General features: G+C 40.6%; 3 protein-coding genes across 4 annotated transcripts; 1 reads left to right on the top strand and 2 right to left on the bottom strand.

Annotated features, from left to right (window-relative positions):
- Nucleotides 1-2,838: 2,838 nt before the first annotated feature.
- On the bottom strand, nt 2,839-11,696 carry zmynd19 (zinc finger, MYND-type containing 19). Its single transcript, XM_080046832.1, has 6 exons — nt 11,507-11,696; nt 9,783-9,842; nt 9,579-9,685; nt 6,222-6,362; nt 5,443-5,623; nt 2,839-5,285 (listed from the first exon to the last, which is right to left on the bottom strand). The coding sequence occupies exons 1-6, from the start codon at nt 11,555-11,557 to the stop codon at nt 5,142-5,144; spliced, it is 684 nt and encodes a 227-aa protein (XP_079902958.1). The 5' UTR covers nt 11,558-11,696; the 3' UTR covers nt 2,839-5,141.
- A 4,003-nt stretch (nt 11,697-15,699) lies between these two features.
- bspry (B-box and SPRY domain containing) lies at nt 15,700-21,133 on the top strand. Its single transcript, XM_080047193.1, has 6 exons — nt 15,700-16,166; nt 16,778-16,876; nt 18,770-19,000; nt 19,340-19,365; nt 19,467-19,591; nt 20,284-21,133. Exons 1-6 carry the CDS (start codon nt 15,753-15,755, stop codon nt 20,817-20,819), a joined length of 1,431 nt encoding a protein of 476 aa, XP_079903319.1. The 5' UTR covers nt 15,700-15,752; the 3' UTR covers nt 20,820-21,133.
- A 2,476-nt stretch (nt 21,134-23,609) lies between these two features.
- On the bottom strand, nt 23,610-27,676 carry coq4 (coenzyme Q4 homolog). Of its 2 annotated transcripts, none has more exons than XM_080046775.1 (7): nt 27,546-27,676; nt 26,668-26,820; nt 25,564-25,660; nt 25,369-25,471; nt 25,108-25,237; nt 24,713-24,806; nt 23,610-24,095 (listed from the first exon to the last, which is right to left on the bottom strand). In XM_080046775.1, the coding sequence occupies exons 1-7, from the start codon at nt 27,613-27,615 to the stop codon at nt 23,912-23,914; spliced, it is 831 nt and encodes a 276-aa protein (XP_079902901.1). In that variant the 5' UTR covers nt 27,616-27,676; the 3' UTR covers nt 23,610-23,911. The 2 variants fall into 2 exon arrangements, with proteins under 2 accessions (XP_079902901.1, XP_079902900.1); XM_080046774.1 differs by having other exon boundaries at nt 26,668-26,823; nt 27,546-27,660.
- Nucleotides 27,677-27,701: the final 25 nt, after the last annotated feature.

Raw genomic sequence — 27,701 nt, 5'->3', positions numbered from 1 at the left:
AAATAAAAAATATGACTTAATTTTTTTTAAGGACACGCTTTTCAGAGAGTTTTACACATGTCCACCAGTGACTTGTTCATTCCCGTTAAGTTATCCCGTGAGCTCCTCGAGGGTTAAAGTGTATGGTGTCTTGACATGCTGGTGAGAAAGCAACACACTATGTTTATTCCTTTTGTCTTTAATATTTTTTTTGTTTGCGGTTGGGATTTAGCCATTTCTCTGACAGCCTCGAGTGCAGACGTTCCATTAAAACAATTCCCCCCTGCACTATTTTGCACGGACACCGCTGCTGTTTCCCGGTCTTAGCCCTGCCCTAGACGATTGTGGTTGGTTTAAAGAAATAAAAACAGGCCAGCCCAGTTCCCCCCCGGATAGACGGCTCTAAATAGAGTGGATCCAGACCATACTACTTGCTGTAGTTTGGTCTGGCTTTGCGAGACTATCTTGGTTTTGACTCATTGTGGCTGCTCTTACAATAGTTGGCCACTGGTTGGCAATGTATGGGATGACACACAAGAGTCCACTGTAGTGGCTGATATGCAACTAGGCGATCTACTCCCATGCATATTCAAGAACACAGCATTTGAGTAGCTGTCCACTGTCCACTATGCGTGAAATTTAGAATACTTTATGTTAGTAAGTATTATTGCAATCTCGTGCTCTTTTTACTTTATTTTCTTTATTCGCCTAAGGAGAAATTTTGTGTGTAAGTAAACATTTGACAGTATACACTTTTTGCAAATCATAACTCAAGATTGGTTTTACCTTAAATGCTCTATGTTTTCTGAAGATTAATAGTTTAGATTAAGAGATCAATAGTCCTCTGATTGTTGGTGCCTTTTGTCAAGTGGTGGTGCCACCTACAGTATATGTCTGTATATGTCATATAGTATAGTTGTACATCCTTACATTTGATGTTGTTTTTATTGTTGATCAAAGTGTATGATCAAAGAAATCCTTAATTTCTCATGTTGTTGATGTATGACTCTTAAAAACAAATGAATATTCATGTGGTTACCTGGAACTGGAAATAAAGATTGTTACTTTGACAAAGGTTTGGTCTTATAATTTATAATCAGCTGTCCAATTGAGAGTTGTCTAATTTATTTTCGTAAATGGCTGACAGAAATGCATACCAAAGATTACATTATTACAAAAAACATTATTACCATATAACACAGTGTTGAGTTCATGTAATGGGAAACATGCTGCTTTAATGACAGCAGAAACTTTTGCAGAACATAGCTCCCTCATGTGGCCTAGATCGGTGAAAATATTGTCTTGTCTGTAGTTTCATTGGTCTTCTTATTTCTGATCTAGTGGCAATTGGCATTTAGTCTAATTTAATCCCGAAAGTAATGCTTTAAAATGTATCATTTTAAAATATTCAACAATTCAGTGATGATAAAACTATTTAATACACATTTTAATAATCAATGACAACTAAAGTTAAATTTGACCAATGAGGAAACAAAAAAGATCAAATCAATATGGACCACAATAGCATTGGAGTAAAAATGTAACACAATGTATTAACAATAATATTGTTAATAAACTGATGTGAGGTAAGGGTTGCTATAGCTGTAAGTGTTGTATTGAGTCCCTTTAATTCAGTAAGTTTGCAGCTGAATAAATGCAATGTAAAAGTAGCAATACCACTGTGTAAAAACACTCAGTTGCATATAAAAGTCCAGCATTAAAAGTTTTACTTTGGTAAGAGTACAAAAGTATTAGCATCAACATGAACCTAAAGTACCAAAAGTAAAAGTACTCATTATGCAGAATGATGCAGGGGATAAGTCCCCCTCATTATTTTGACGAGAAAAATGTGTCGCCCTCAAAAAAATATGAAAGACTAGACAACCCCCTATCTCTCCAAATGAGGTAAAAAATAGAAGTAAGGGCTGTCGAAACATTTATATGTTCATCATTCTTACCTGTAACTACATACTGTATATACCAAAGATTTCAGACACCCCTAGAGTGGATCATACCATCTTAACCTTAAAAAGGTTAAAAGTGGAGCATAATCACCAGAATACCGGAAATTGAGTGTTTGCTGCTCAAAATTTTCTGGGGGAGATAAAATATCAAGGCTCCCACAGCAGAGGTCATAGAGATGACCTATTTGACAAAATCTTTCATTCCAAACCTCACCGGTCACTGACCAGGGCTACAATTAATGATTATTACATTTTCTATGATCTTTTACTTATTTCTCTCAAATCATTTGATAAGCTTGAACCAGAAAATGTTTACTCGATAAATGATTAATCTGTAATAAGAATTGTTGCTGATTGATTCTCTATTGATCGACATAATGATTTACTTTTAATCTCAACAAATGTAACATTTATGGGCATTTTTCTTTTACTTTGGGTGAAATCTTCAAAATACTTGCAACATACTGTATGGGTCCTCTATTTTGTATGTATAGGGGGTACAGAAACATTTAATAAATGTTTTATAACATTAATGGTCGCAAAATGTATTTAACTATAACTAAACCTGTGGGCTTGAAATAAACCATGTATCAATAGTTTATATAGTCCTTCAGAATGGTCTAGGATATTTCAGACCTAAATTGATTTTCTTAAAACTGATTTCTATTGCTAAGAAGCAGCTTCTTCTATCTTTGACCAAATTGTTCCTACAAGCCAACTTTTAAACTTGAATGTACATTAAGTATTAACCCATGCTTAACTTCAACTGCTTCCAACCACATTTTTCACACATAAAAGCATTTTTTGAAGTGAATCCAACATGGTTTCAGATTTGATAACACTCCTATCCCACATTATTCTTTTTGAATTCACAAGTCAAACAAATGAGGTTCATTTTAATTTATTATCATTTTACATTGGAAAAGCAACCGTCAGTTATCCCACTGTTCTTCCATTCACATATTGTAGCTCTTTATTTCTAGGTGATTAATGTTTATACTCTTACAAAACAAAAAAAAGATTTCAGAGACAATATGTACACTCCAAATCGAAATCACACACCCCTCCCTTCGACCCGCCGACGACAAATACGCTAACATGGGAGCCACATTTTAGTGCAGTGTTGAAGAAAAAAAAACCTGTTCGCTCACACATACAAAATAAACAATCAACAGGTCGCACGTATGCCTGTGAATAACATGCTTCCTAAGTGTCTGGACCCCCTCACCCTAAGACACAAGAGGACACATTAAGCAGGTGTGTGTGCATTGTAGGTAATACAAGGAAGGCAGGTGATTGAGGAGAAACTTTGACACAGAACGATTTCACTTGGACTGCCGCGTCAAAAGAAAAACAGAAGCAGGAAAAGGTTCAGTTCTTTTCAAAATATAATTTACCAAAAAAAAAAAAGGTTGTTGTGTAAATGGGTTGGGGTGGTAGTTCAAGTTTTACACTCCCAGACCTCTCTCACATGGAAGATTTTTTTTTTGTGACAATGGTGGTGTGCATTGTTTTCATGGAATATCTGGAAGGGGTAACACCGAGGAGGACTCACTATTCATTCAGGACCAGGAAGAAAGAAAAAAAGAAAAACAATCAAGTAACAGGGTTGAAATATTCAGTCCCTCTTCCTGCCCAAAAAAGATGTGACATTAAAAAAAAAAAGTCCCATATTGTCCACTTTCTTATAACGTTTGCCTTCAAATATCACCAGGACAAAAACATGTTTCACAATCAAATGTTTTAAATAAATATAGCTCCATTGATATCATTTCTTAAAATAAAATAAAAACCTTAGAGCAAACTCACCAGAAACTGAGCAATTCCCCCATCCCCCCCGACTCAACACACACATACTATAACCCTGCAGATGCAAAAATACAGTTGAGAAGACAGGTGTACGTTTTAAAACCAGCAAACTAAGACTGACTGGAGGGATTTAATCCAGTTGATACAGGAGAGTAGACTTTGGTAAGGATTATTTCTTTCATTTTGTTTCCTTGTGATCGAAAAAATTTGACAGACACTCCAGTCTTCAGACATGAAATAAGAAATCCGTTTTGCTGCTTTCAAGAATGGAACAAGCTTTGTTTGTGTGGGATCATGTAAAAGGCCTGTCAAAGTACCAATAACACCAGCACCAGTTTAGTGACTGGAGAATTTTGAAATCTTACTTTAGGTGATAAACTTTGTCAAAACAAAACAAGTCAGATCAAATTGACAGAAAGAGATTTGTGGGAAAAGAACATTTCTAGAAAACAAACAAAAGCCTTTGTGGCAGCTACTTTATTATAGAACAGTGAAAATATTTTAACCCATTAATTTATGATTAAATATGAAATTTAAAATGGTGCAATATGGCCTCTTTAAGAAGAGAAAAGACATACATTAACCCTGCCCATAAACCATGTTGACCATGTCAATGTCCTTTGGTACATATTGGCAGCACATACACATACATACACATACACACTCCAACACTCAATACTGGTAGTGTGATTCAAATCAGTGAAATCTAGCTGATGTGTGTTGTGGTTGGCTGCGTAGGGGGCGGGTACAACAGACAGGGAGGTGGCTAAGGTGTTGATGACCATAAAGACAGCAGCCGTTTGCACCAGAGAGGTCAGAAAGGGAGCGATACAGTGAAAAGGTCCATGTCCCATTGTACCAGCTGAACGCGGGCAATGCAGTCCCTGGCCCCACCATCCCCGTTTGCACAAACGTAACCAAACCCAGCGGCCAGGTGGAGGAACAAAGGTGGATGATGACGAATGTCCGTATTGTGGTCCAAAAGAAGCTTGTCTAGTTCATTAACAAGACCACTTTTTTACCCTCACATACAAAACCATAGCAGCAGGTAGAGCTCGAGGGGTCTCCCTCCTCGAGAAAAATGAAGGAAAAACAAAAACAAATAATACCTTTCATCATCATCCACATGAGAAGCAAGCTATGGAGAATTACCAGTTCTGAGGAAGTGGCAGATGTCTTTTTGCTCAATTCTTCTTCCCCTCCTATACATACCCCCCACCCCCCTGAATCCATCAAACAATCAAGGTACCAACATTGTCCTGCGTCGTTAGTCTCTTGTCAGCAAATTTCCACATTTTTGCACTTCATCCCCCACTCCCTTCCCACAAGTCCAACAGTGCCCTCCCTCCCGTTCTCCCTCCTCCTCTGCCGGGCGAGGACGAGGGCAGATCATCGCTCTGGCTCCGACTCGAGGGCCAGCACCCGCTTGCGCTCGCGACACTGCTTCTTGTGGGCGGGCCAGTCCCTCTGCTGACACTGGGAGCCACAGTAGCGCGCCACCTGGCAGCGACCGCAGATGTTGAATTCACGGAGCTGTGGACAGACAAGGCAAGAGATCAAGTCTGGCTCTGGGCATGTCAGGCTAATGCTTTAGTGCTGTGACCCATCCATTTACAATAATAATTGACAGGATTCTGATTTTTAACTACACATTGATTGATTAGAATCACACTTGAAAATCAGTACATACCCTCCTCTCAATGAGTGAACAGGGAGGATAATGACACTCGTAGTAGGTGCAGGAGCACTCCTCTTCCTCCACCAGCTCCCCGTTAGCGTTGTAGTAGCGTGTGCGGCTCAGCTCCAGATACTGCTCCTCCACAGGGTCAGCCGGTACCTGCTGGATGGCCAGCCAGTACAGCGACTGCTCTCTGGATAAAGAAGAGTACATTTGAAAGAATATTAGGCCTGTACGCATCTTTAACAATACATTTGTGTATAAGATGCAAGAAACATTATATAAATAGGACTTCTGCAGAGGCAACAGGTCAATGATCAAACCTTGCACTTCTCATAAACAGAATTCACTTTGAAGTATTGCTAGATTTACTTCAATCACTTCTATGAGAAGCAAGAAGCCAGTTCTAAAGCATTATCCATTACCGTCAGTATCTTAAGAAATTAAACTAATTGTTTTTCAAAAAGTGACCACTAAATGCAAGCAGCACCCAAAGTGATGCTAATGCACTGCAAACTTTGTGTGACTGGCAGTCAAACAACATTGAATTATTTGTTTTAAAATGTAAAAAACAAAAATCAAGCAAATATCCAAATGTATTTTTCTAAGCAAATGCCCATATCTCATTTGGTTACCTAAAAAAAAACTGTTATCAGGCGCCAAGGCTAAGCTATGGTCTCACTGAATCAGCCTGGCTTTTGCTTAGAGACAAAACATCCGGCTCGTGCAGCACTCCACGTTCCTACAGAATCAGAATGATAATAAGCACTTGTGTGTGGTCGTAGTCCTACCTCTGTTTGCTGGATATCTCCTCCGGCTTGGGGCTCCAGCCCACAGGCACCAGTCGCAGATTGTCTAGCCGGTTGTCCACGGTCACAGAGTTGATGTGGATCACTTGAAAACTGGGTGCAATGCCTCCTCTGTGCTTCTCCCTGGGTCAACATATAGAAGTATAGTGCATAAGTCAGACAATCTCCTATCACTTACTAAATAAGGACAGCTTATCAACATGGAGGTATTATTCAATGATGCAGATGTGATAAACACTACAGGACGTTGGCGACTTCCTTGTTTTTTTTACATGTATGGCCATGTGTTAAAAGAGCATGTATCCCACAAGCAGAGCTTTTAGCGGACTTTTTTAGCTGATAAATATGGAATACTATAGCATTATATGAAAGATCAACAACAAGTCGGATCCAATTTGCCTGTTCAATACAGACATTTGACTATTCACAATACTTTTTTGGCAATCAGAAAATTACATTGGAGTACATTTATCAATATGGACGTGAGCGTAGGGTACGCTCAAATCCCACGCCAGCTCTCAGCTCGTGTACGCAAATTTGAAAACAGCTTGGACTCGCAGTGCAGGCTGTGCCGGGTAGCCGATGACTTTGTTGGACAATTATTAGAAGATAATACAAATGCAGTGCAAATAAGACCGAAATAAAGATATTAATCACTTAAAAATGAGCAGCTTATGGTGTGCAACTGAGTAGGAGAGCTGATTCAATAGTGCGCACACCGGCCACTTAGGAGGGCTGCATGGGACTGCGTAAGGGCAGTTGTCTCCGTCTTGGAGCAGCTGGGGGGACACTGAGGCACGGGGGCTGCATTCATTCAAAATGTTAGCCTAAGTATTAAATATGTAGTAGACATACACTGCTCTTTATGATACAAAAAAATACACGGCACAACATTCAGCTTAACATTTTATTTATTTGACACACTTTGTAGATGTTAGTTCCTCTTTTAATGTGTCATTAATGCTAAAGCGAGCGATTTTTTCCACCGTTAACCGGCACGTTGTTCCTATCTGCTGGTGGAGCAGGACGGTGCGCTCTCACAGCTGATCGCTGCCGGGTCGGCTTGTGCAGCCGACGGCCGGGCTGACCACTCGTGCTAAGCGCATGCTGTCATACAGTAAAACGCTAAATGTGTTATTTTCAGTTTTTAAAACCCTTTTGAATAGTGCCATCTAAAAAGGGCCAATACATTCTAATCATTGAAATCTCTGCAGACGTGTATTTATTTTATGGGGACCATTATCGGACAGTTGGTGCGTCTTTTTCTCCTCCACCACTTATAATATGCCCGCAGCCCCGCACCACCAGTTGGTTGCATTTCAGAACAGCAACACGCTTTTTTTAGTGGCGATTTTGAGTCAACACCAACGCTGTTGACCGCAGCAGTTATTTCCTTCCTAACTGCTGCCTTCTGTCGTTCTTTGATGCTGCTTGTAGGCTAATGCTCCGAAATGAAACTCTTTTTTTTCTACTTTCGCTGTTATTCTGTCAATTTCTACTTCAGGGAAGTGCCGTATTGCGCATATCCATGTCGTAAAACCTCTGGGCGAGGCCTCTAAACTGAGAAAATATAGGGGCGTGATACGCTAGTTTTCATCCGCCGCATTTATCAATAATGGCCTGGCGTACGCTGAGATTGGCGAGATACGCCTGTTTGATAAATCCCACGCGACACCTGGCGTAGGGAGGTATTTGCGCCAGAATCTGCACCAGTTTCCACGCAAAATTGATAAATGAGGGCCACTGTTCTTCTATTGGCGCTTTTCCACTGCATGGTATCAGCTCAAGTTGACTCGACTCGCATTTTTGGCGTTTCCACCGCAAAAAAAAAAAAAAGTAACTGGCCCCCTGTAGCAGCTGTTTTTTTTGGTATCGCCGGCCACTGATTGGCTAGACACTACCGGCTTCATTCTGTTGTATATTCTCCAAAACTCCCCAGGACTTTGAGTGCATTTTGTCTCGCCGCGTGCAGCCTTCCCTGGCTCTCTTTCACTTGATTTGCATCACAGATCCAAAAAAAACTTAATGAAATGTCCATATATAAGCTCACCCAGTTGTGTTGGTTATTGGGGATGTTACTTTAAAACATACTGTACACGACACGAGAGGAGACATGTAGGGTAGATAGCAGCTAGCCTATGATAACCAGCTGGGACAGAAATGATAGCGAGCGATCACATTACAAGCCTCGGACTGCACTGATTACCTCAATAAAATATTCAGGCTGAGACACGGCTTGCATTTGAAAACACATAACCAAAAACAAGCACAACACAGTCAACCTTATGATGCCCGTGTTTACGTGCACAGGGATGTACGTGACGGATCCCTACAGCTGACTGAGTGGCCGAGTCACACATCCTCCCGTTTAATGGCCCGTCGCGATATTCTTCTACTTCTAATAGCAAACCGATACAAGGGGGGTATTTCCTAAACATTTTCCATTCGTATTTTTGACGGTTGGTTCAGTTAATAGTCAACAACAACTGCTCGTAGGGGCGGATGTAACTGGATGACGACAGTGCTGCATCTGCGCAGTCGAAGATGTGATAGTAAACATCAAAGATGGCTGCGGATATGTTGTTTGAGTTTGAGAAATGTTTTGGCCTCGACCCTTTACAATTTGAAAGACGGCACTCAAATCTTTCATTAGCAAGTAAGAGGAATGTTGTGTTTTGCTGACCGACCACGGCAAAAGTTTAATTTAACAGTTAATCCTGCTGGTCACTAAACGAACGGGGCTTAAAACGACACCTTGTTCACTGCTCTGATTGGTTGTAGTGCTATCCAATTGCGTGCAGTGGCATTTGAAATGCATGAGTAGGAGCCGCCCCTTTAGTTGGGAATTACTATTGATCGTGGCAAGACCCTCCATCGTTCTAGATATGGGTCTGGATTTCCAGGCTACTTCTATGGTGTTTGACATGACACATTATCGCCACTTACTAGACTGGTATGATTACATCAGTGCTTTTATCCTGTATTGTAATGCACACTGACTGACCAATACAACAATGGCTTGACTGGAAGAATATACATCGACTGAGGTGTTTTCCTTGACATTATTCAAATCATTGATATTCAGGGGGCAGCCCTAATAACAAGCAACTGTGGAAACTGAGACACACAGTAGTGGTCCACTGAACTAACATAGCTCCTAAAGATACCAAACTGATGTAAAACTTTACCTTTGTTTTGTTATCAACAATTGAAACAATACTCTTTTGTAAACACATATGCTATTCAGAACTTTTAGGCAAATTATGTTCAAAGGACCCCTTCAAGGACACTTCCACAACAATAATGCTCTACACCCGATATATTGGACAAATGACTTACCAGAGCAGCTCATGCAGTGGCCTTCCTGCCCAGCGGCCTTTACCAATGTCGAAAGCGTAGGCGAAGATCTTTGCTCCGTTGCCATCTGCATCTACCTCCATACGTGCCTAGTGATGGAGAACGTCACAATTTAACATTGGCACTACAATAGTGTCAACAGCAATACTTCATAGGCATAATTTGCAATTGAATCTACTAGTTTACCTCAAACGCATAGTTCTCCACCAGCGGTATGTCCTGCTCATCTATCAGTGTGTATTTTGTCTGTTAAGGAGACAAGGAGAGAGAATATTCACAGGTTAAGACGTGCTAAACCTTTTCACAACTTTTACATTACATGTCTATAGAACAATCCCCTTCAAGCATTTACAAATATCTGTTTGATTAGTTTAAAACTTAAATATTAAATTAAAATAGAATTTAAAAAAAAACAAGACATCAAATAGTAATTTATTAAAAACACATTTTCAAGCCTTGGGTTTGGAAAATGTTTTTTTTTTTCAGTGAAAGATGCTAGCAGCTTGTCAAACACCCTCGGTTATGTGGCAATGGCTATTTGAAATCCAATTAGCAAGGCAAACTATTTACAAGGAAGAAAATAGGGTCTTAATGTAGCTTTTATGTTGGAAAGTCAAACATCACCACACTTATTAAACATGGCATGTGTGTAGCGGCCATAACAGTCACAAATGATAAAAAGTGGGAGGTATGTTCAAACTTCAAGCTCCTATGTGGGAATGTGCCCCCCATGTGACATCAGCAGCAGCAGACAAACAAAATGTATCTCTTTTTAAGCATCATAAATATTCATTTCAGCAAGGGGAAAGTTAGAGTAATGTTATCATTATAACCAAAGTGCTTCATCTCAAATTCATTTTGACATTCACACATTTCGGCTCGGAGTGCAGCATGTTTCCAAAAAGAAGCAACAGGGACTTGAGCTACCTGAGCGCCATGTCAGCAAATGGGATTTCTGCACGTGACAAGATACCAACACAGTAGCCCCACGCGACATTCATCACGGTCCAACCCAGCACGGGTGGTTTTGGCCACATCAATAAGGTTATAAACATGCAATGTGACACTTTGTCTTTACTGTTTAAAGAGTATAAACTTAACAGGTGTGACATCATGTAAATGAGGCATACCGGGGCCCTGTCACTCAGCAGGTGGGCTGCTAATTCCTCAGCTTTAAAAAATAAAAACGGTCGAACCCTGGGTGTCTTGCAAGACGAGCAGCCAGCCACGAGCGGTTCTCCACAAACAGCCACAGCTAGCTAAACGCCAAGTCTGTGTATGGAAAGATACTAAAGACGATGCAAGTTTATATAAACATAGTTTATAGATATTGTGTTGTGTCGTTCTGACAAAGCTTTGTCACGTTGCACAAAAGAATCAGTTGATGGAGCATGGCGATGGCTTCCTCATTAGCAGACACTTCACACCGTGTAATCCACATAACACTGCTAGCGTGGCATTGCTAACTGTACCGCCGGCCGCTAAAAACATATGACCCATCGTCGACGAGAAAAAATACTGAATTGTCAATGTCTTTATCACCCGACACCAATAATTACTAAATAGGAAGCGTTGTGTTAACATAGGTGGCACTATTGCTAACGTTTATCGTTAGCCAGCAGCTAACGTAGCCCCCTACATGCTAGCTAGCGTTAGCTTCACAGCGAGTCTGTGGTGAAGACAGAGGCACATAAACCAGTCTGGCTCGGCACGGCCGGTTTGTCTAATCCGTTTAAATGCGGCTAAAATCGAAAAAAGCTGAGCTACTCCCGCATAGGCAACGGCTTGAAAACCATTAAAGCAGCTGTCTAGCACCGACTCATCACGGCTAAACCTATTTTTCCATCGCATATTGTGGTCCCCGCGGGCCCTTCCCCGGCCGCACATGGCAGCCCTGGGATCCAGCTCACCTTCCCGGCCACACGGCCGAGCCGCACGATCCCGAGCTTGAAATCCGACATCGGGAGGACGGGCGGGTGCTGACAGTCTCCGACCTAAACGGTGTTTGGGTTTAACTCGCAGGGGCAGCCCCTCAGCCCCGCTGCGATGCCAGTCTGGGTTAACTGGTTGGGTGATCGCACTGACTCCGGGTCTCTCCGGCAGCAGCCCAGCCTTGGTGACACACCGCTGCTGCTGGCGCAGGAAAGCCGTGCGAGCTGCGGGGGGCGGGGAGGGATGGGCCACTAAACACACCGTCCAATCAAAGGTGACGTTACGTTTTTTAATACGAGGCGTCCGACGATGCCGCCCAATAGAAAAACACAATTTCTGAGGACTGCCTGTTTCAGTTATTACGTCATTACACTCTCGTGACTTCTTCCATACATTTTCGCGGGAAATGTTTGATGGCTGGGTGGGATTATTGACGTTTACCGTTGACACTTCAACAGCTGGACTCCGCCTAATGTATCAAGGTGGCCACTCCTGGTAGTAGAGCAACGAAAACATCTATCTTGCCCCCCAAAATAAGATTTTTAAATTTAGTTTGAAAAGTGTAAATAAAGTCAGTGTATTATTATTATGCCACTAAGCAGTCCACCAGTACCCCATCTCTGTCTGCTGTCAAGCACTGACAAACCCCCACAACTGCTGAGTCATCTGAATATTCAGAGTTGTATTAGTAGTCTGAGACATGCAGGTGAAGAGGAAACGTGAGAGTAGTCCCCTGCAGTGCCCCTATGCTGTTAAGCACCTGCTTAGACCTGCATCCATTCAGCCGCACGAACTGAGACCTTCTGTTCCATCAAGGCTTGGGCTATAGGCTACTAGGCTAGGTTATGCTATAGTTTAGGCCCTAGTCAATAATGTCGGAGGAGGATGCCTCTTTTGCATCATTTGCATCTTTTGGACTTCCTCCAGCAGAAGTGTAGGCCAAATGGATCGTGTTAAAGGCACTGGAAAAATCAAAGCAAATTATAATAAATGTAGTTAGTTATATTGTAAAAGTAACTGAATTACTAAGAGGTAATAAGTAAATGTAGATTTTCACTTCTGTATTTTTTTTTATTTTTATTTTTTAGATATACACTATTAATCCCCGGGGAAAATTCAGTTTACACTCTGTTATTGTTGTCATAGCCTAGGCCTACATATTACACACAGAGAGGCCCGAAATACAGACAGGGCTGAAGAATATGTAAAACATTCATTGAATGTTTATATTCTGTTGGCTGTTGAGTAGGTTTTTTTACAAGGTAATTCAAGTAGACACTTTTTTTTCTAGACCTTTGTGTCTACAAATAAGTTTAAAGACAGGGAATATTAATTTGGGGAACAAAAATTAAGATTTTGGTTGAATATAAATGGTATTTTTGTTACAGTTTTTACTTTTAACAAATGATTAAAATATCAAATAAGACTGCTACACTTGCCTGTTTTTTGTAACTTTTTCACTTAGACTTTTCTAAGACCAGTAATAATTGTTCACCAGCATCTTCTGCCCCATCCCAAACAACATCTCTTAGTTCAGTTAGTGTAGTGAGGGAGCACCCTCTGGTGATCAGGACCTGTACTACAGAAACTCCAAAATTGCATTTGAATTAAGAAAAGTAGACTTCAGATTCAGTTTCAATTGTGTTTGTTGAGTTTTCAAATTCCTGAGATTATGAATGTGTTGTCGCCTTCAGGTGAAAACATGAATCTAAATTGTTTTCTTTCTTCTAGAAGCACGATTTCCACTCAACATTTAAACTTCTGATGAAAGCCAATGCTTCTCATTTAATCTTATTCTAACCAGCACCCACCATCTCCTCTGCATTCTCTCATCCTTTACTGACCATGTAGCCTACTTTAGATACATTTAATCGATATTGTGACAAGGTCCTTCAAGAAAAGTATGAATGGTTTCAGTTAAAAAAGTTGCATGTCATTTGGAAGTAAGTCTACTCTTCCAGAAAAACACACATTACAGAAGTCTGTCCCTCGAAACGGCTAAAAAAACAAAATGAAACATACAGGGTTAAAGTAAATGGGATGACATTATCTTTTATTCAAAGATTTGTGTTGTTTTCCCCTTTAGTATGTGCTGATGTAGCTGTCTCTTTAAACCCTTGTGCTCATAATGGAAGCATCTGTAGTTCTCGTGTTTACCAGTTGTACCCATCACACAAAAAAGCTTCTTATGTCCTAAAACAATGCTGTTCTTGTTTCAAAGTGAAATGTGTGGAAGTCCACTTTGTGTGAACCAGAAGGCATGACTCTCATCTGTCAATCCCTCCCTATCCAGTTACTCACAGACACAGAGCCGGGAGGAGCAGGAGGTGTGTCGTACTTAGTGCTGGTTCGAATTTCTAGAGATTTAATCTGTTTCCTCCCAAACTTTGCTGTAGCTTCAACAAAAATGTCTTTCTTTAAAGGAAAAAAAGAAGAAGCGATAGCATAGAAAGGGATGTAAAAAGGACCCAAAGCCTTTTTCATTTACTTTGTTTTAAACCTCTTGCCCCAATTTTCCTTATGAGGAATCTTAAATATCAAATTACTAGCACAAATTACAAATCTATCAGTAACTGCTAACATTGTTAGTTCAAAAGAATATGTCACAATGGAACATTTTTTGGGAAATTATCTTCCAATAACATAAATGTGCCGTCAGCACAAGGACATAAGAAAAAAAAAGAACTTTAAAATAATTTCTTCATTCATCAGTCTTGGGATACTGTTACACCCAATTCAATAGCAAACCATAATTTAATAATGTAAATTTGGTCTTACTATAGAAGTTATTCTCTCTGGAATCAAGAGATTATTTCGAGACAGTGGGTGGTGTTTGCTATTGCAAAACAGCGATGTCTTTACTGAGGTGTGGCTGCACCACTGATCCCTGGGCACACTCACATAATGGCTCCATCCACCCTGGAAAAAATAATTATAGCCATCCACAGTTCTCTAACAACAATATCTAGTAAAAAATAAGTGAAAACTGAAAATACTTTGAAGGTTTTTTGAATATGAGACTGCTGTAATAAAAAAGTAGCCACTTTTGTCAACCTTCTGTAGATTCTGATCAATTCAAGAAAAATTGTAATGATGAACTAACAAAATAAGGAATTAAAGAGTTAAAAGAGTTTTGCCTGATTAGAAGTACAACCAGGAAGCACCTTTACACAATTGATTAAAGACCAATTTGTTTAGTTTTCACGTGGATTTACATATAAGTGCCATATGATATATTACAGTATATGAAAAAAACTTTGTTATTAATGTCTTGGTCAGACATATATCACAATAGAAGCCCTGTCTGTCTCCCTTGACAATACACATTTCCTTTTGTAACCGAGGAGTTATATGAAAGATCTGACTTTTTTGCTGAATTGATTATAAACAAAATAGTAGGCCTATCTGTTTGTATCGCTTTGTTTTAAAGCATCATTGAAGCAAACGTTAAATAATAGCCTTTCATAAGACCTTAATAAGATTTTGGTTTCGTATTGTGATAAAACGTAATATGGGAATGCAGGTTCACACAATTATGGGATTTGAATTGTGATGATGGGAAGCCATTTAATTTATAATTGGATTATAGTTTCAATTGTTTTTGATGGATGGATTAGCATGTTAATGTTGATCCTGAAGTTAAAGCCAGACTATCTTGTTTGGTAAAGTAAGTCAATCATTAAATGTATACGGCTACTCATCATAGGTTTTCAGTTCTATTTTGATCTGCAAAGTAGTAGCAGCCAGTATGGTAAAAGTAGGCTAGCACTTCCCATATAGGCTTATACAATATCAAGCCCTTAGTTAAATGTGAGGTACTTTCCCCATGGTAATAGGCTTCACATTTGGTGACAGCTGGAAAAGTCACCAAAAGGTGAGGAGAACATGGAAATTAAGGTAATCCAAATAGAATTAGAGACACTAGCCTATAATAATTAGCCCATGCAAATTGATATATAATGCCACTTGATAGAATATTTTGAAGGATTACGCCATATTTTAAAACTTAAAAGGCGGCTAGCCTATCAGTTGACGCCCAAATCAAACAACTGAAAACCAGCAGAGCAGAATCCTTTTTCCTTTTTTTCCCTCTCTGCTCTGCCCTCTGATGTGTGCGTTACTTCCGCATTTCGCTCACCTGTTACACCTGTATTACGGCGCTATTGTGCTGGGAAGGTGCGACCAACTCTAGCTCAGCCGGTGCACCTGTCGCTGTTGGTTATTATGACCGAGCAGGGGCTCGTAACGTGCGAACTGATATGCTCGTCTTTCTCCTTTGAGTCGGAGGAGACTTTTAACGGCGTGGAAAACAGGAAGGAGATGGATTGTGAGCAGCCTATTTTCTCCGTGTTGAGTGGCGGAGCGAAGCAGCAGCAGCGGCGGTTGCGGCAGGCGTCAGCAGCGGGCGACACGAGCTCCTGCGGCAGTGGTGGTGACGCCACCACGCCAGCTGCGAGCACCGCCGACACCGAGTCCGGAATCTTCTCTGGAGAATGCGAGCTGTGCGTGGAGCATGAGTCGGAGCTGGACTGGTTCTGTGGCACCGAGCAGAAACTCATCTGCTCTCACTGCGCCATCGTGGGCCCCTGCCACGGACACACTGTGACCCCGCTGGCCACCAGAGTAACAACAGTAAGGGTGAGTGTTGAGCTGGGCAGGCTATAGGCAGGCTACACTGTATCCATCCTGCAACAGCTGCTTGCTTCTTAGCTGAAGCTGATTAGGCTACATGATATTGTTTGTTTTCAACTTTGGAAGGGTAGCCTACAGTAATTAGGCCTACAGTAAGGATACATCTGAAGGGAAGGAGGCTTTCACTTTAGATTTATGGGGTTGCTTTTTAACACTTTTATTAACCTCAAACTTTACTTTAAGACATGTTCTTTACTTATTTGAACTAAAAGAAAATCTTTAATGGGAGAAAACATTTGGAATTTCTTCAATTTCAAACAGACACCATGTGGAGGACTTTTAGCTGTTACGAAGCTATGAGGACTGGGTAATGTGGACATAAGATAATATAGGCTAGCCTATTTGACAGTGTACTGTTGGTATTTCATAATTCTTTCTCGGGTGTGCCCCATTTTGCCTGGGGTTTTCATGACGATTCCTCTGCATGGTATTTAAAAAGACAGGATTTTCTTGTTGGGTCTCTGTGTGATGATGATGTTCAGTTGTGCATGTGTGTGTGTGTGTGTGTGTGTGTGTGTGTGTGTGTGTGTGTGTGTGTGTGTGTTTCTTTTCTCTAGAACCAACTGGTGGATGTGTGTGAGAAAATACAGCTGCAGGCGCTGAGGATCGAGAGGTTTATCGACCAGACGCTGACAGCCAAAGAGCAAAATCTTCAGGTTGGAAAAGCCACTGATGTGCACCCACTCAAACACACACTATAATGATCACTCACAGACACAGTCACAACCTCCATACTGGCACACATTGCTCAGTGGACGCTGCTTTGGCTATGTGGCTTTCTATGTGCTTTATGGCCATATGTTGGGTCTCTGTATGTGGATAGTGACCCCTCTGTTAAGACTCTGTTAAATCTCTCAACTATTTATTCAATCATTAAGTGCACGCCTCATTCGACTTACTGTCTAAGGTCTCAGAACATAAAAATGCCATTAAAAGTGCAAAGTGATGTCAAATAGCTCCGAACCCTAAAATATGAAGTTGAATGAGCATTGTACATTGATATAAAATCATTTACCTGCGCATTTGAGAAGCTGGAACCATGAATCATTGGCATTTTGGCCTGATAAATAAATGAATTGAAAAAATCTATGATTGGATTTAGTCTTATATAACTTAATTGCATGTGAAGTCCTTTAAACTTGAAATGAGAGTGAAGGGATTTCAGATCTTTTTTTATTAAGGACTATTTTAGTATAATGACCTGCTAATTATACAGTGTGTTCATTAGTGAAGTACACCTTGAAATGGAGACTGTTTGCTGTTGCATTTATCACCACCATGCAATAAAGCAAAGGTTGCTTCTTTCAGTGCGCACACATTTATTAACCTCCCTGAACACAATGGGTCAGCGATGCGGTCACGCATGTGTACTTTTTCTAGTTAACAACAAGTTACTGAGGGCAAAGCAAACACCTAGGGAACAATAAAAAGGCAGGAAAGACCAATTGGATCCATTCACAAAACTAATATGGGTTTCTGTTTCAATCTCTGTACTGTAGCTATTGTTGTGTTTATGGCCAGACGTGGGAAGTCGGTCGTGTGAAAGTTCATTAACATCCTCTGTCCTTTTGTGGGCGCCCTCTGTCACGTGTTTAGTTGCAGGACAATGACACAATTTTGACTCAGATGTTTATTAATGTTTGATTTATAGGATTCTTTGCTCAAAATGTGGTGCTCGAGAAAAATACACCTGCCTTCTCTACAAGGAAGTCTTACTTCAACCTGCAATAACTGATTAACTGTCCACTAGCATAACATTGACACGTCATCCCGTTAAGTTACTTTCCTATGGTTACATTACCATACCACTATTTTAAATGTACATTTTCACAAAATGTTGTCTTGTTGAAGTTGGAAACAGTGAAGGTGTTAGGAACATTATATCGCTGACTGTGTTCTATTCAAATGTCCCATTAAACCATTACAGTGTGACAGCATGCATAAGAACAGGGCCCTAAAACTGAAGTAGCTGCATTGGATTCACCCATCATTCATTTTATCATTTATACAAGCTGTTATTACTGTGACATGTCAAAATGAATTCTGTGGGAAAATAATCAACCAACCATTAGTCAATTACTGGACCACAGTTTTGATTATTGAATAATTAAATTATATGGTTTAGGCTTCTCAGTAGGATGATTCCCTGCTTTTCTCTGTTTATATCGTGGACTGTACATTCTAAAATGCATTGGCTGTGGATTGCTGGTTGGACAAAACAAACATGCATGAAAATTATCCTTAGTTGCAGCCCAACTGTTTACGTACATCAAGAGCAGTGTCACTGGAGAAGTATTTCATCTGTGAGAAGTCTAACAAGAGAGTTGCATCAGAGATGCGTCGGAGGGATTGATTGGAAACATTACATTAGTGCATGAGCTTTAAAAACTTAAAAGTCACAATGAACCACTTTATTACAATCGCAATAGTGTAGAATTGATTATCCATACAGTATATACTGTTGTTCCAAACTCATGTGATATCCCTCCTACCCTCCTCCTTCTAGTCATCTAATTAATCTTCTCCTGTGCGGTCTCATGTGGGTGCAGGTGTCTGCGAGCAGGGCCAGGGAGCAGGTGCTGTCTCAGGTCAGTGCGGCCCGTGAGGCCCTGGATGAAGAGGAGCAGCGTCTCTTGGAGGAGGTGCAGAGAGAGGAGGAGCGGGTGGAGCAGTGTCTCCTCACCCAGAGGGCCCACTGGAGCCAGGCCTTGGAAAGTCTGTCGCAAACACGCTCTGGCCTGGTGCACACGCTGACACACACTCCAGACGCACAGCTGGCGGTAAGAGATGGGAACTATTTCTTATTTTCTTTTTATTTGACTCTTTTCTTTTCTTAACTAATGTATTTTATGTTGCCTACTGACAACTGGCCGGGGACTACAGCTGGAAATTAGCCAAATAGGCTGAAGCTGCTCCTTTTACTGTAAAGTTAATCAAAGGGGACTGTACACAAACTATACAAATAAACTAAACTTAACTAAACACATTTGTCAGGAGGGGGAGGGGGGTCATTGTGGGGATTTTTTTTAAGAATAGAGGACGTTATGCTCTAATAACAGTGTCCTGATCACGGCGGCACAAGTACATTAATGCTCCTTTCGTCCTGTCTTTTCTTTCAGACCAGTGGTCAGGAGATTTCTGAAAGGTAATGGTAAACAGTGCAGAATGCTTGTGAATATATATTTTTCCTTGCTCAGGACATACCAGAGAGTTAATATCTCTTCTTCTTCTCTGTATTTGTGTCAGGGTGGAGGAGTCGGAGGGCGTCGGGGAGCCCTGTGACACAGACCAGCTCAACCTGAACCCAGGCTGTGGTGAAAGCAAACTGCTGAGAGGACTGTGGACCACTGCAGTACTGCTGGGGCCAAACGGTTAGTACATTTTCAATACAATCTTCATGAGTAAACACGACAGATTGTTTTTTTAACAAAACAAGGGAGTCTGAAAGAGAGCTATGGTGGAATGTAACTAAGTACATTTACTTTAGTAAAAATTTAAGGTACTACTCAATTCAGAGGTAAATATTGTAATATTCACATCATTACATTCATCTGACAACTTTATTTACTAATCATGATTTGACACAAAAAAACACATGAAGAACTTACAAAACAAAATTCTAAAAACTTTAAATTCAATTACTTTACAGTTTATAAAGAAAAGAGCTTAAAAAGAGTTGAAAATGTTTCAATTGGTAGACTTGTGATTTATTAACAAAAAGAAATAATCAGCAACCGTTTTGATAACTAACTTTTAATGGTGTCAGTTTCTCAAATGAAATTCAAAAACAACTTGATTGTCTAAAATGACAGTGAACAGAATCGTTTAATGTTTGCATTGATGGTCAAAAAGACATTTTGAAGGTGTCACTTTGAGCACTTTGAGTGACTGTTCAAAAAAGATAATCAGAAGATCAATCCAATATTGTGTTATAGTGTTAATATTTGAGCTGGTTGAGGTAAACCTCATTTTAGATATTTTCAGTTAATTACAGCGCATCATATTTTGTATGTGATGGTGTGTTATGCCATAGAAATGGAACAGTTTTTTCTTCCTTCCACAGCTTATGGATTCTCTCATTTAAAGTTTGACGAGCGCACCGTGAGCCCTCTCCTGTCGCTGTCTGACGACCACTGCACTTTGACCTTCGTCCAAAAAAAAGCTCGCCAATCGCAGCCCTACGACCCGGCGCGATTCGACTGTTGGCCCAACGCGCTGGGCTCAATGCGGATGTCCTCCGGCACCCACAGCTGGGTGGTGGACGTGGGGCAGAGCGGTGCCTTCAAGGTCGGGGTTTGCTACGCCTCTCTGGAGCGCAAGGGCTCTGGGAACGAGGCTCGGCTGGGACACAACAATCAGTCCTGGGTGCTGTCCAACTTCGACGGGGACTACTCCTTCTGCCACGCAGGCAAGAAGGTGCCCCTGCAGGTGGTGAGGAGACCCCAGAGGATCGGCCTCTTGCTGGACTGGCCCAGTCACACGCTGATATTTTTCCAGCCGGACTCCGGTGCCGTGCTCCACTGTGTCAAGCAACAATTCAGTTCCCCGCTTCTGCCGGCGTGCGGGGTGACTGACCGCAGCATCACCATACTGCACTGACCCCACACACACCAGTGCCAGAACACTGACAGACTTTAAAACATGTGAAGATATGCCAAGAGGAGAGGACCCTCCTCTAAAGTAAATATGATCAGCAGATAAAGATTCTCCATCTGTGCAATTATGAAAATCAATCTCTATGTATTTCTATCTGTAGCTTCTACTCTTCTTAAAAAATAGTTTTTTATTGTTTTCATAGACTTAAATGTCTTTATTTGTTGATCTGTAATGTGATTAGATGTATGTGCTGTAACAGTATTTTCTTTGACTGACAATGATTGTTTTGTTTTTTTCATTAAACTTGCAGTCTGTTTTTAATATGATTGTTTTTGTCATCAGTTGTTCCGAGTGATAAACTTTCCCCAGGAACCTTTTTGGAAAACATGAATTAGGAAAAAATGACACTGGTAGATCCAGGACAGTTTCAAATGTTGGGTGGCATAGAAAACTTCCCACAGAAATGCTCTGAGATCTTTTTGCATTCATTTCATATGCTTGGTAAATTATTAAATTATGAATTTTCTGACTCTGCAATTGACGTTTCTATGAATACACTAGGTATTTTTTGGTTACTTCCTTTGCTGTAACAATTTTTTCAGGGCTGAACAAAAATGACCTGCATTTGCACTTTTATGCCACAGGAGGGTTTTGTTGTGTGTGTATTTGTTGATGTAAGTACCACATTACATCAATACAGTTGCCCAGTAGGGACTCAGTGGGAAGGTAAGATATGTTAACAGAATGAGTGGAACTAATTCATGTTCAGAGTTTTGTGATAAACGTTCTAAGAAAGTCTCAGTTTTAAACTTTTACATTTGACCAAGCAGCTCAATTCTATGATTTGAAAATATCAACAAAACTACACTAAAACTGTGAGGAGAATTTATTTCAATCAAAGAACTCGCAACAGTGTCTCTGCTCACTTTGAAATTGCTTCTTTATGATGACAGGTAATGTGGTTTTGAAAAGCAGCTGTGATTACCTCTTTAAACCACCAGAGGGCAGTAAAGTCCAAATTTAGCCCTCACAACAGACATCACCAACATGAGTCATGCGCCAGTGTGTTCTTTTTGATGATTCATGTCAGATCACTAGAGTGATGAGTGAAAATTTAAAATATTATGTCAGGACCCCGGACAGTTACAGGTGCTGAATACAATCAGGAAAAAACCTTTACTGTATTATGGTCCAGGTGGAATGAATGTTTGTACATTTTAATAACATCAAAGGGAATTCAGGTTAAAGTGAGTGAGGGACGGAGGCTGGATACATTTTAGGATTAGAGAAGTTGCAATGAAAGCAACAATGTCGTGAAAAGAGCGAAGTGACCTGGAACATGTTGTTCCTCTGATAGCACACAACATGTTAGAGGGGTCAGTGGCATTGGGGGAGGAAGTATTCACATCCCTTATTCATGTAACTAGAAACACAAGAAAAGGAAAATTCCTGCTTTGAAACTGTTACTCAAATTAAAGTGTGTATAATCAGGAAAATGTACTGTATTTAAAGATTATTTCCTTGCGGATTAGATTGATCATTTTTTTCCATTATTTCATTGACTGATTGTTTGGTTTGTAAAAAGAATCAGAATCATTTGTTTTGTCAAACCCACAGTCTTTTCTTTTTTTGTGGAGCGGGAACCACTGCATCATTTTAAATGAAAAATGACTTGTTACTCATGACATGTATCAAAATAGATGTCAATTAACTTTCTGACAATTAAAGCTTTCAGGATAAATGTAGTGCAGTAAAAAGTTGATTAATTCCCTATAAAATTTGGTGGTGTGGAAGTGTAAGGTGGCATGAAAAGAAAATACTCAAGTGTTCTCATTTACATCCGACCACTGGGTAGAAGGAAATGAGGAATCACAGGAATGAGGGAAACTATAAATAAGGATGTGACCTCACTGACTTCTCATCGGGGATCAGTCAAATCCAAATAAGGTTGTGTTTGTGGAACTCATGGCTATAAACCATAAAGTACACTGCAGCATAGCTAGCAGGTTTCTATTTTTGTAAATCAAATAATGACGTCATGTTTAAGAAAGGTTTCTTTTTGGAGAAAACTTATTTGGGTAATTTCAGGATGGACATGTTTCGGGTAAGACCACAGGATGTAGCAACTACTGATATTCCTTGTTATTTCAGTTCTGCATGGTGTAACACTGTAGCAACCCATTCAGTCCAGCCATTTCAAAAGAGACATTGCTGAAACATCTTACAATAAAAGGGATGCATTAGGCATGGTTGAACATATCCTAACAGCTGTGTTATTAATTACTTTAGGCTTTGTATATTAAAGAGTGGACAGTATGAAAAAAACCTTGAAATGTAGAATATGAACTGAACTAGATGATGTGTTGTGAGAGCTGGCTATACAATAGATAGGTTTAGAAAGGTTGTTTTGTTTTCTGAACTGTGAAATTAACTAGAACACATTAAAAAAAAAAGATGTTCACCTCTTACACCTGCCAAGCAATGTACACAGCTGGACTTCCCGTCATTGTTGCTGTAAAAAGCATAGGCGTATATTGATTCATAATAAAATGAAACCATGAGTCTAAAGATAACAGAAGCAGCTGCACTGACGTGTGAAAAACTACAGGTGCACATGAGACTATTTCTCGTAATTGCACAGCTGTAATCAAATAAAAGGTCACAAAAAAGTCCAAATATTGGCAAAATAAAAGCTATATAGATAGTATAATATTGGAGCAATGCTGATGCTGCTTTTCAGAGGAGATTACAGGTATTCAGACAGTATTTAATAACAGACATAATTCAATTTAGGAATTTATTTGAGTTCTTAATAGAAAAATACACACTTTCTATCACATTCTCAAAAAAAAAAAGCGCAATATGACTCACATTTAACAGTAAAAGCTGACTAAACACAAAAAAATAAACATTCAGGATGTAAATCAGGGACAAGCCAAAGTTCCTCAAGTGTGAAACTTCCCCATTGTCTTAAGGAATTAATAACACACTTCTCGGAAAAAGAAACTCCACAATGTAACACACTAAATATTTCTGGTTTTTCCCGCTTTTGTCCAGTGATTCATGATTAGTTTTTAAATAGGTTTCTGTCTTTCTCAGGTTGTCCTGTTGTCAGTCGCATTGAGTGTGATAGGAGGCGGTTGTATGTTGAGCTCCAGTCTGAGGTCCTCCACACTCTGCTCCCAGCGCCTCTCATAGAAGATGCTGAGGATGCAGCGCGCCTGCCGGCCGTTCTGCACGGCCCAAGGCCCCAAGGAGGTGAGCAGGGACTGGAGACGGCTGCAGAGTGATACAAGAGAGGAAAGATTTCAGTGTGACGCAACAGTGAGGGGATCCTATTATTCAACCCAGTTCCCCTCTAAAGCTATCAGATGAGGAAGCATTAATGATTTACAGGCAGAGAAACCGTTTGTTCGGCATTTATTTATCATTCATCATAAAGGCCCCTAATGATTTAAAGTTGTAAGTGCTTCCTTTTTCTAGGCCTATGCCGCCTACCAGGTGAAATTGAGGACATAAAAGCCTTCTACGTAAACAGCTATTGAATTGTATAGTTGACAGAAAAATTAATCAGCCACTACTTTGGTAATCAATTAATTGTTCCTGCTTCCAAAGTAATAAGATTTGCTCTCATGTTGTTACATTTCTATGATACAACACATATGAAATAATATTTTTGGATTCTGGATCGTACTCGGACAAAACAAGACATCCCGATGTCTGTTTGGGAGATTGAGATGGAGACTAATCTTAAAATCGCTGATGAAAGTAATCTTACATCGCAGCCCTACCCCCTTTAAGGTGCACACAAATGAGTGAATGCGATACTGTGAAAGCGTATCAGAGATTTTAGTAATTCACGTCTTGGTAGTCCAACGTCTGGCATTGGTCCCTACCTTGCATTCAGCCGAAGTGGCCCCAGCACAGCTCCAAGAGCACACATGGGAAGGCCGGTCTGGGCAGCTTCGAACCATTTCACAGCCACTTCACCTGAACGAAGCAGGAAGGCACACATAAAAAAAAAGAAATGAGAGGGAAGGGAAGGAAATGAAAGAAGTGTGTCAACACTTTTTGGATGAAACCCTCAAAACACCATGTTCCACATTCCTCTTTCAATTCATACAATTTTAGAAAGTTTAATTTCAGAAAGCATGAAATGTGAAAAGAGAAAATAAAAACTTTGAAAAGAAAGGACTGAATTATGCTGAGAAATTCATTGTTCAAACATGTGGCTCCCGGTGGGCCCTTCATCTGCTCTTGTCTGCCACGAGCACAATACTGATTGACTCACCCAGCATATTGGTGGGCATGCCCAGTAAGGTGTGCAGTAGGTCATGAACCTCTCTGTACCTCTGCATGACATAAGCCAGCTCTTCATTGTCCACAAACTTTACGTCTGCCCTGGAGTCAGGGGTCACATGCTGACAGATCAGAAAAGTAGATGTGAGTAAATGAGGACGAAAGAGAAACGCTAAAGGGAGGGAATTCCTGAGGCTACAGATATCACATTGTCATTTGTATTGAGTTTCATGACACATCAGCGGCCGCTCACATTGTCCTCCAGAAAACGGAGGTATTCTCTCCCCAAAGTGCCGTCGGGCAGTGACGCCATCTTGTTCAGGTCGAGCGTGGACAGCCGGATCCTGGGCCTCTCTCTGCGATTAACCAAGTCCAGAACAAGTAAGACGAAATCCAAGTTCATTGATTCACAGAGGAGGAAATGCTTATTACCGAGGCGAAGACTCACGTTAGAATAGTGTAGCCTTCTGGATCGTTCCTCATCCTGTCTCTGAGATTTATCAGCGCAAGGTGTCCGGTTGTCTCTCCGAGCACCGCCACCATGTCTGTAGGGACAGTGTTGTGCAATTAAACTATGAAATGTTTTGCAACCTAACAATTTTTTTTTATTCATATTTGTTCAAGTCTGAGAATGAATGTCTGTCTCTTTGAAAATATCCTAGTGATCCCACAACACATGTTTAACAGAATGCCTGTGTTTATTATTATTCATTTGACATGTTACTGTATTGTAATAATGTTGGATTCAGCATTTTTGGAGATCAACCGATCAGCTTAGGACCAGAAGTCCCCAGTTGACCTTTAAAGACACCTGCGGTCTCTAACCTTACCGGTAACATGACAGGTGCTGGTGCTCTCTTCCTTTCTGAAAGTTTCGGGGCCCTCACTTTGTATTTATTCTCATTTCTGTTTCCGAGACGCCTTTTAAAGTGAAGGCAGTCTCAAGAGAATAAAGGCCTGAGAGTGAGTAACTTTACACGAACAGTGCATGAGAAAATCAACCTCAGGTACAGTCCCCAGCGAACACTGATAGTATCATTTTACTGGAAAATGAAAAACAGGATGAAACTTTTGTTCCAGTTCCTTATAACCTGTTCTGTTGTAGGCAGGCAGGCTAAGAATCAGTTGCTGTGACTGGTTTAATGAAAATACTTATTTTAAGGCTACAAGACAGGTATATTGCAGACAGCAGCAACATGCAGAAATGCCCTTTGCTTCTCTTTAAGTCTCACTTATCCTGTGCTATTTACTCCTAATGTGTAGCTCATCTTGGTAACAAAATCGAAGAATTGAAAGTAAAAGGCTTAATTAGTTTCATCATGACCCACATAGGGGAGCGCTACTACCATATTACGTTGACTTGACTAATGCCTGTGTCACTGGTGTGTGGGGCTTTTTTTTGGCATTTTGCCTTAATTCATAGAAGAGATACAGTCAGAAGGATATGCATGGGAAGGGGTGGGGTTGACATATGGTCACCGATCTGAGTCAAACCTGGGCGTTGCAGTTACACAGTAGTCTCAGCAACTCAGCTTGTGTGTGAGAGTCTCACCATGTCTGTAGGGATTGTGAAGTGCGGCCACGCCTGAACCAACAGCCAATAGGGCCTTCTGGACTGGCGTGGTGTAGATATGTCCAGGGTACAGCCCATTGTGGCAGCTGTCTGTGAAGTCGGTGCTACTACTGCACAGCTGGCGGACACACACTGCTGGGACAAATGGTGCAGCAACATTAGAAAACATCTACACAATAACAAAACAACCTTGATATGTGCTTGTGATCGGCCTCTAGAACAATGACAACGCAGTGGCTTACTAATGTGTGTCCTTGGACCAAGACTGTGGCAGAGCGTGCTTTCGTTTGAGAGAAGGAGGTCACATAGTCAATTTCTAGGCTACTTTAAGAGTATGTGTGATAGTATGGGAAACATCTGAAAGTGTGTGTCATTTGACTTTATGAAAAATGGGTGTTTTCTATTTTGCTTCCATCAACCGTGTGTCCTCAAGTGTTGCTCCCAAAACATCTGACTGACCAAGCTAAAGCTAGGTTTAGTAATAGGTCTATATAGCCTATCAATAACATTTGAATTGACAGCCAAGTTTTAAAAGATGGTCGCAACTTGCAATGTGATCGATGATCTATATAGCCTACGTGTGGAGGGCAAAGTCAACATTGCTCGTCCTGGAAGGTCAAGAGAATCAGATTCATTATAAATACAAGCTGGAAAATGATAAGGCACTGATATTTACCTGAGTCTAGGTCAGTGGCTAATTAACTGTGCAGTGACTGTGTGTAGCTTACTGTATGTGCCTGTGACGACATTTCCACCTTAAAACAGTCAATTTACATACATATTTCTTGAACAATGCAGCGGTACCTTTCGCCCTTTTCAAATGTCATAACGTTGAACACACGTGTGGAAACTCATACCTTTTGAGGAGATCAAACAGCAGTATCGCTGATTTAACCGTAGCAAAGGTTTGCCCAGGCTCGGCCACATTGTGGACGCTGAATGCGCATGCGTAAACTAGCTTTCCTCTCCGGGGCTGCCCTTGATGAGGGGGCGGGGTTTGGTCGCTTAAACAG

The sequence above is a fragment of the Ammodytes marinus genome (assembly GCF_949987685.1).
Source record: "Ammodytes marinus genome assembly, chromosome: 18".
Lineage (NCBI taxonomy): Eukaryota > Metazoa > Chordata > Actinopteri > Uranoscopiformes > Ammodytidae > Ammodytes > Ammodytes marinus.
The sequence above is the reverse complement of the archived record's forward strand: the minus strand, read 5'-3'. Positions and strand labels throughout refer to the sequence as shown.

Bases quoted from the DNA above. Each gene is read 5' to 3' on its own strand.
- bspry (XM_080047193.1), top strand. From the start codon at position 15,753: ATGACCGAGCAGGGGCTCGTAACGTGCGAACTGATATGCTCGTCTTTC. The intron at 19,366-19,466 runs GTAATGGTAAAC...TATTTGTGTCAG, and splicing joins GGTCAGGAGATTTCTGAAAG to GGTGGAGGAGTCGGAGGGCG. The intron at 19,592-20,283 runs GTTAGTACATTT...TTCCTTCCACAG, and splicing joins AGTACTGCTGGGGCCAAACG to CTTATGGATTCTCTCATTTA.
- coq4 (XM_080046774.1), bottom strand. From the start codon at position 27,615: ATGTGGCCGAGCCTGGGCAAACCTTTGCTACGGTTAAATCAGCGATAC. The intron at 26,824-27,545 runs GTATGAGTTTCC...CATTTGTCCCAG, and splicing joins CTGTTTGATCTCCTCAAAAG to CAGTGTGTGTCCGCCAGCTG. The intron at 24,807-25,107 runs GTGAGTCAATCA...TGCTTCGTTCAG, and splicing joins CATGCCCACCAATATGCTGG to GTGAAGTGGCTGTGAAATGG.
- zmynd19 (XM_080046832.1), bottom strand. From the start codon at position 11,557: ATGTCGGATTTCAAGCTCGGGATCGTGCGGCTCGGCCGTGTGGCCGGG. The intron at 9,843-11,506 runs GTGAGCTGGATC...TCTCCTTAACAG, and splicing joins TCGGCCGTGTGGCCGGGAAG to ACAAAATACACACTGATAGA. The intron at 5,624-6,221 runs GTAGGACTACGA...TTCTTTATCCAG, and splicing joins GAGATATCCAGCAAACAGAG to AGAGCAGTCGCTGTACTGGC.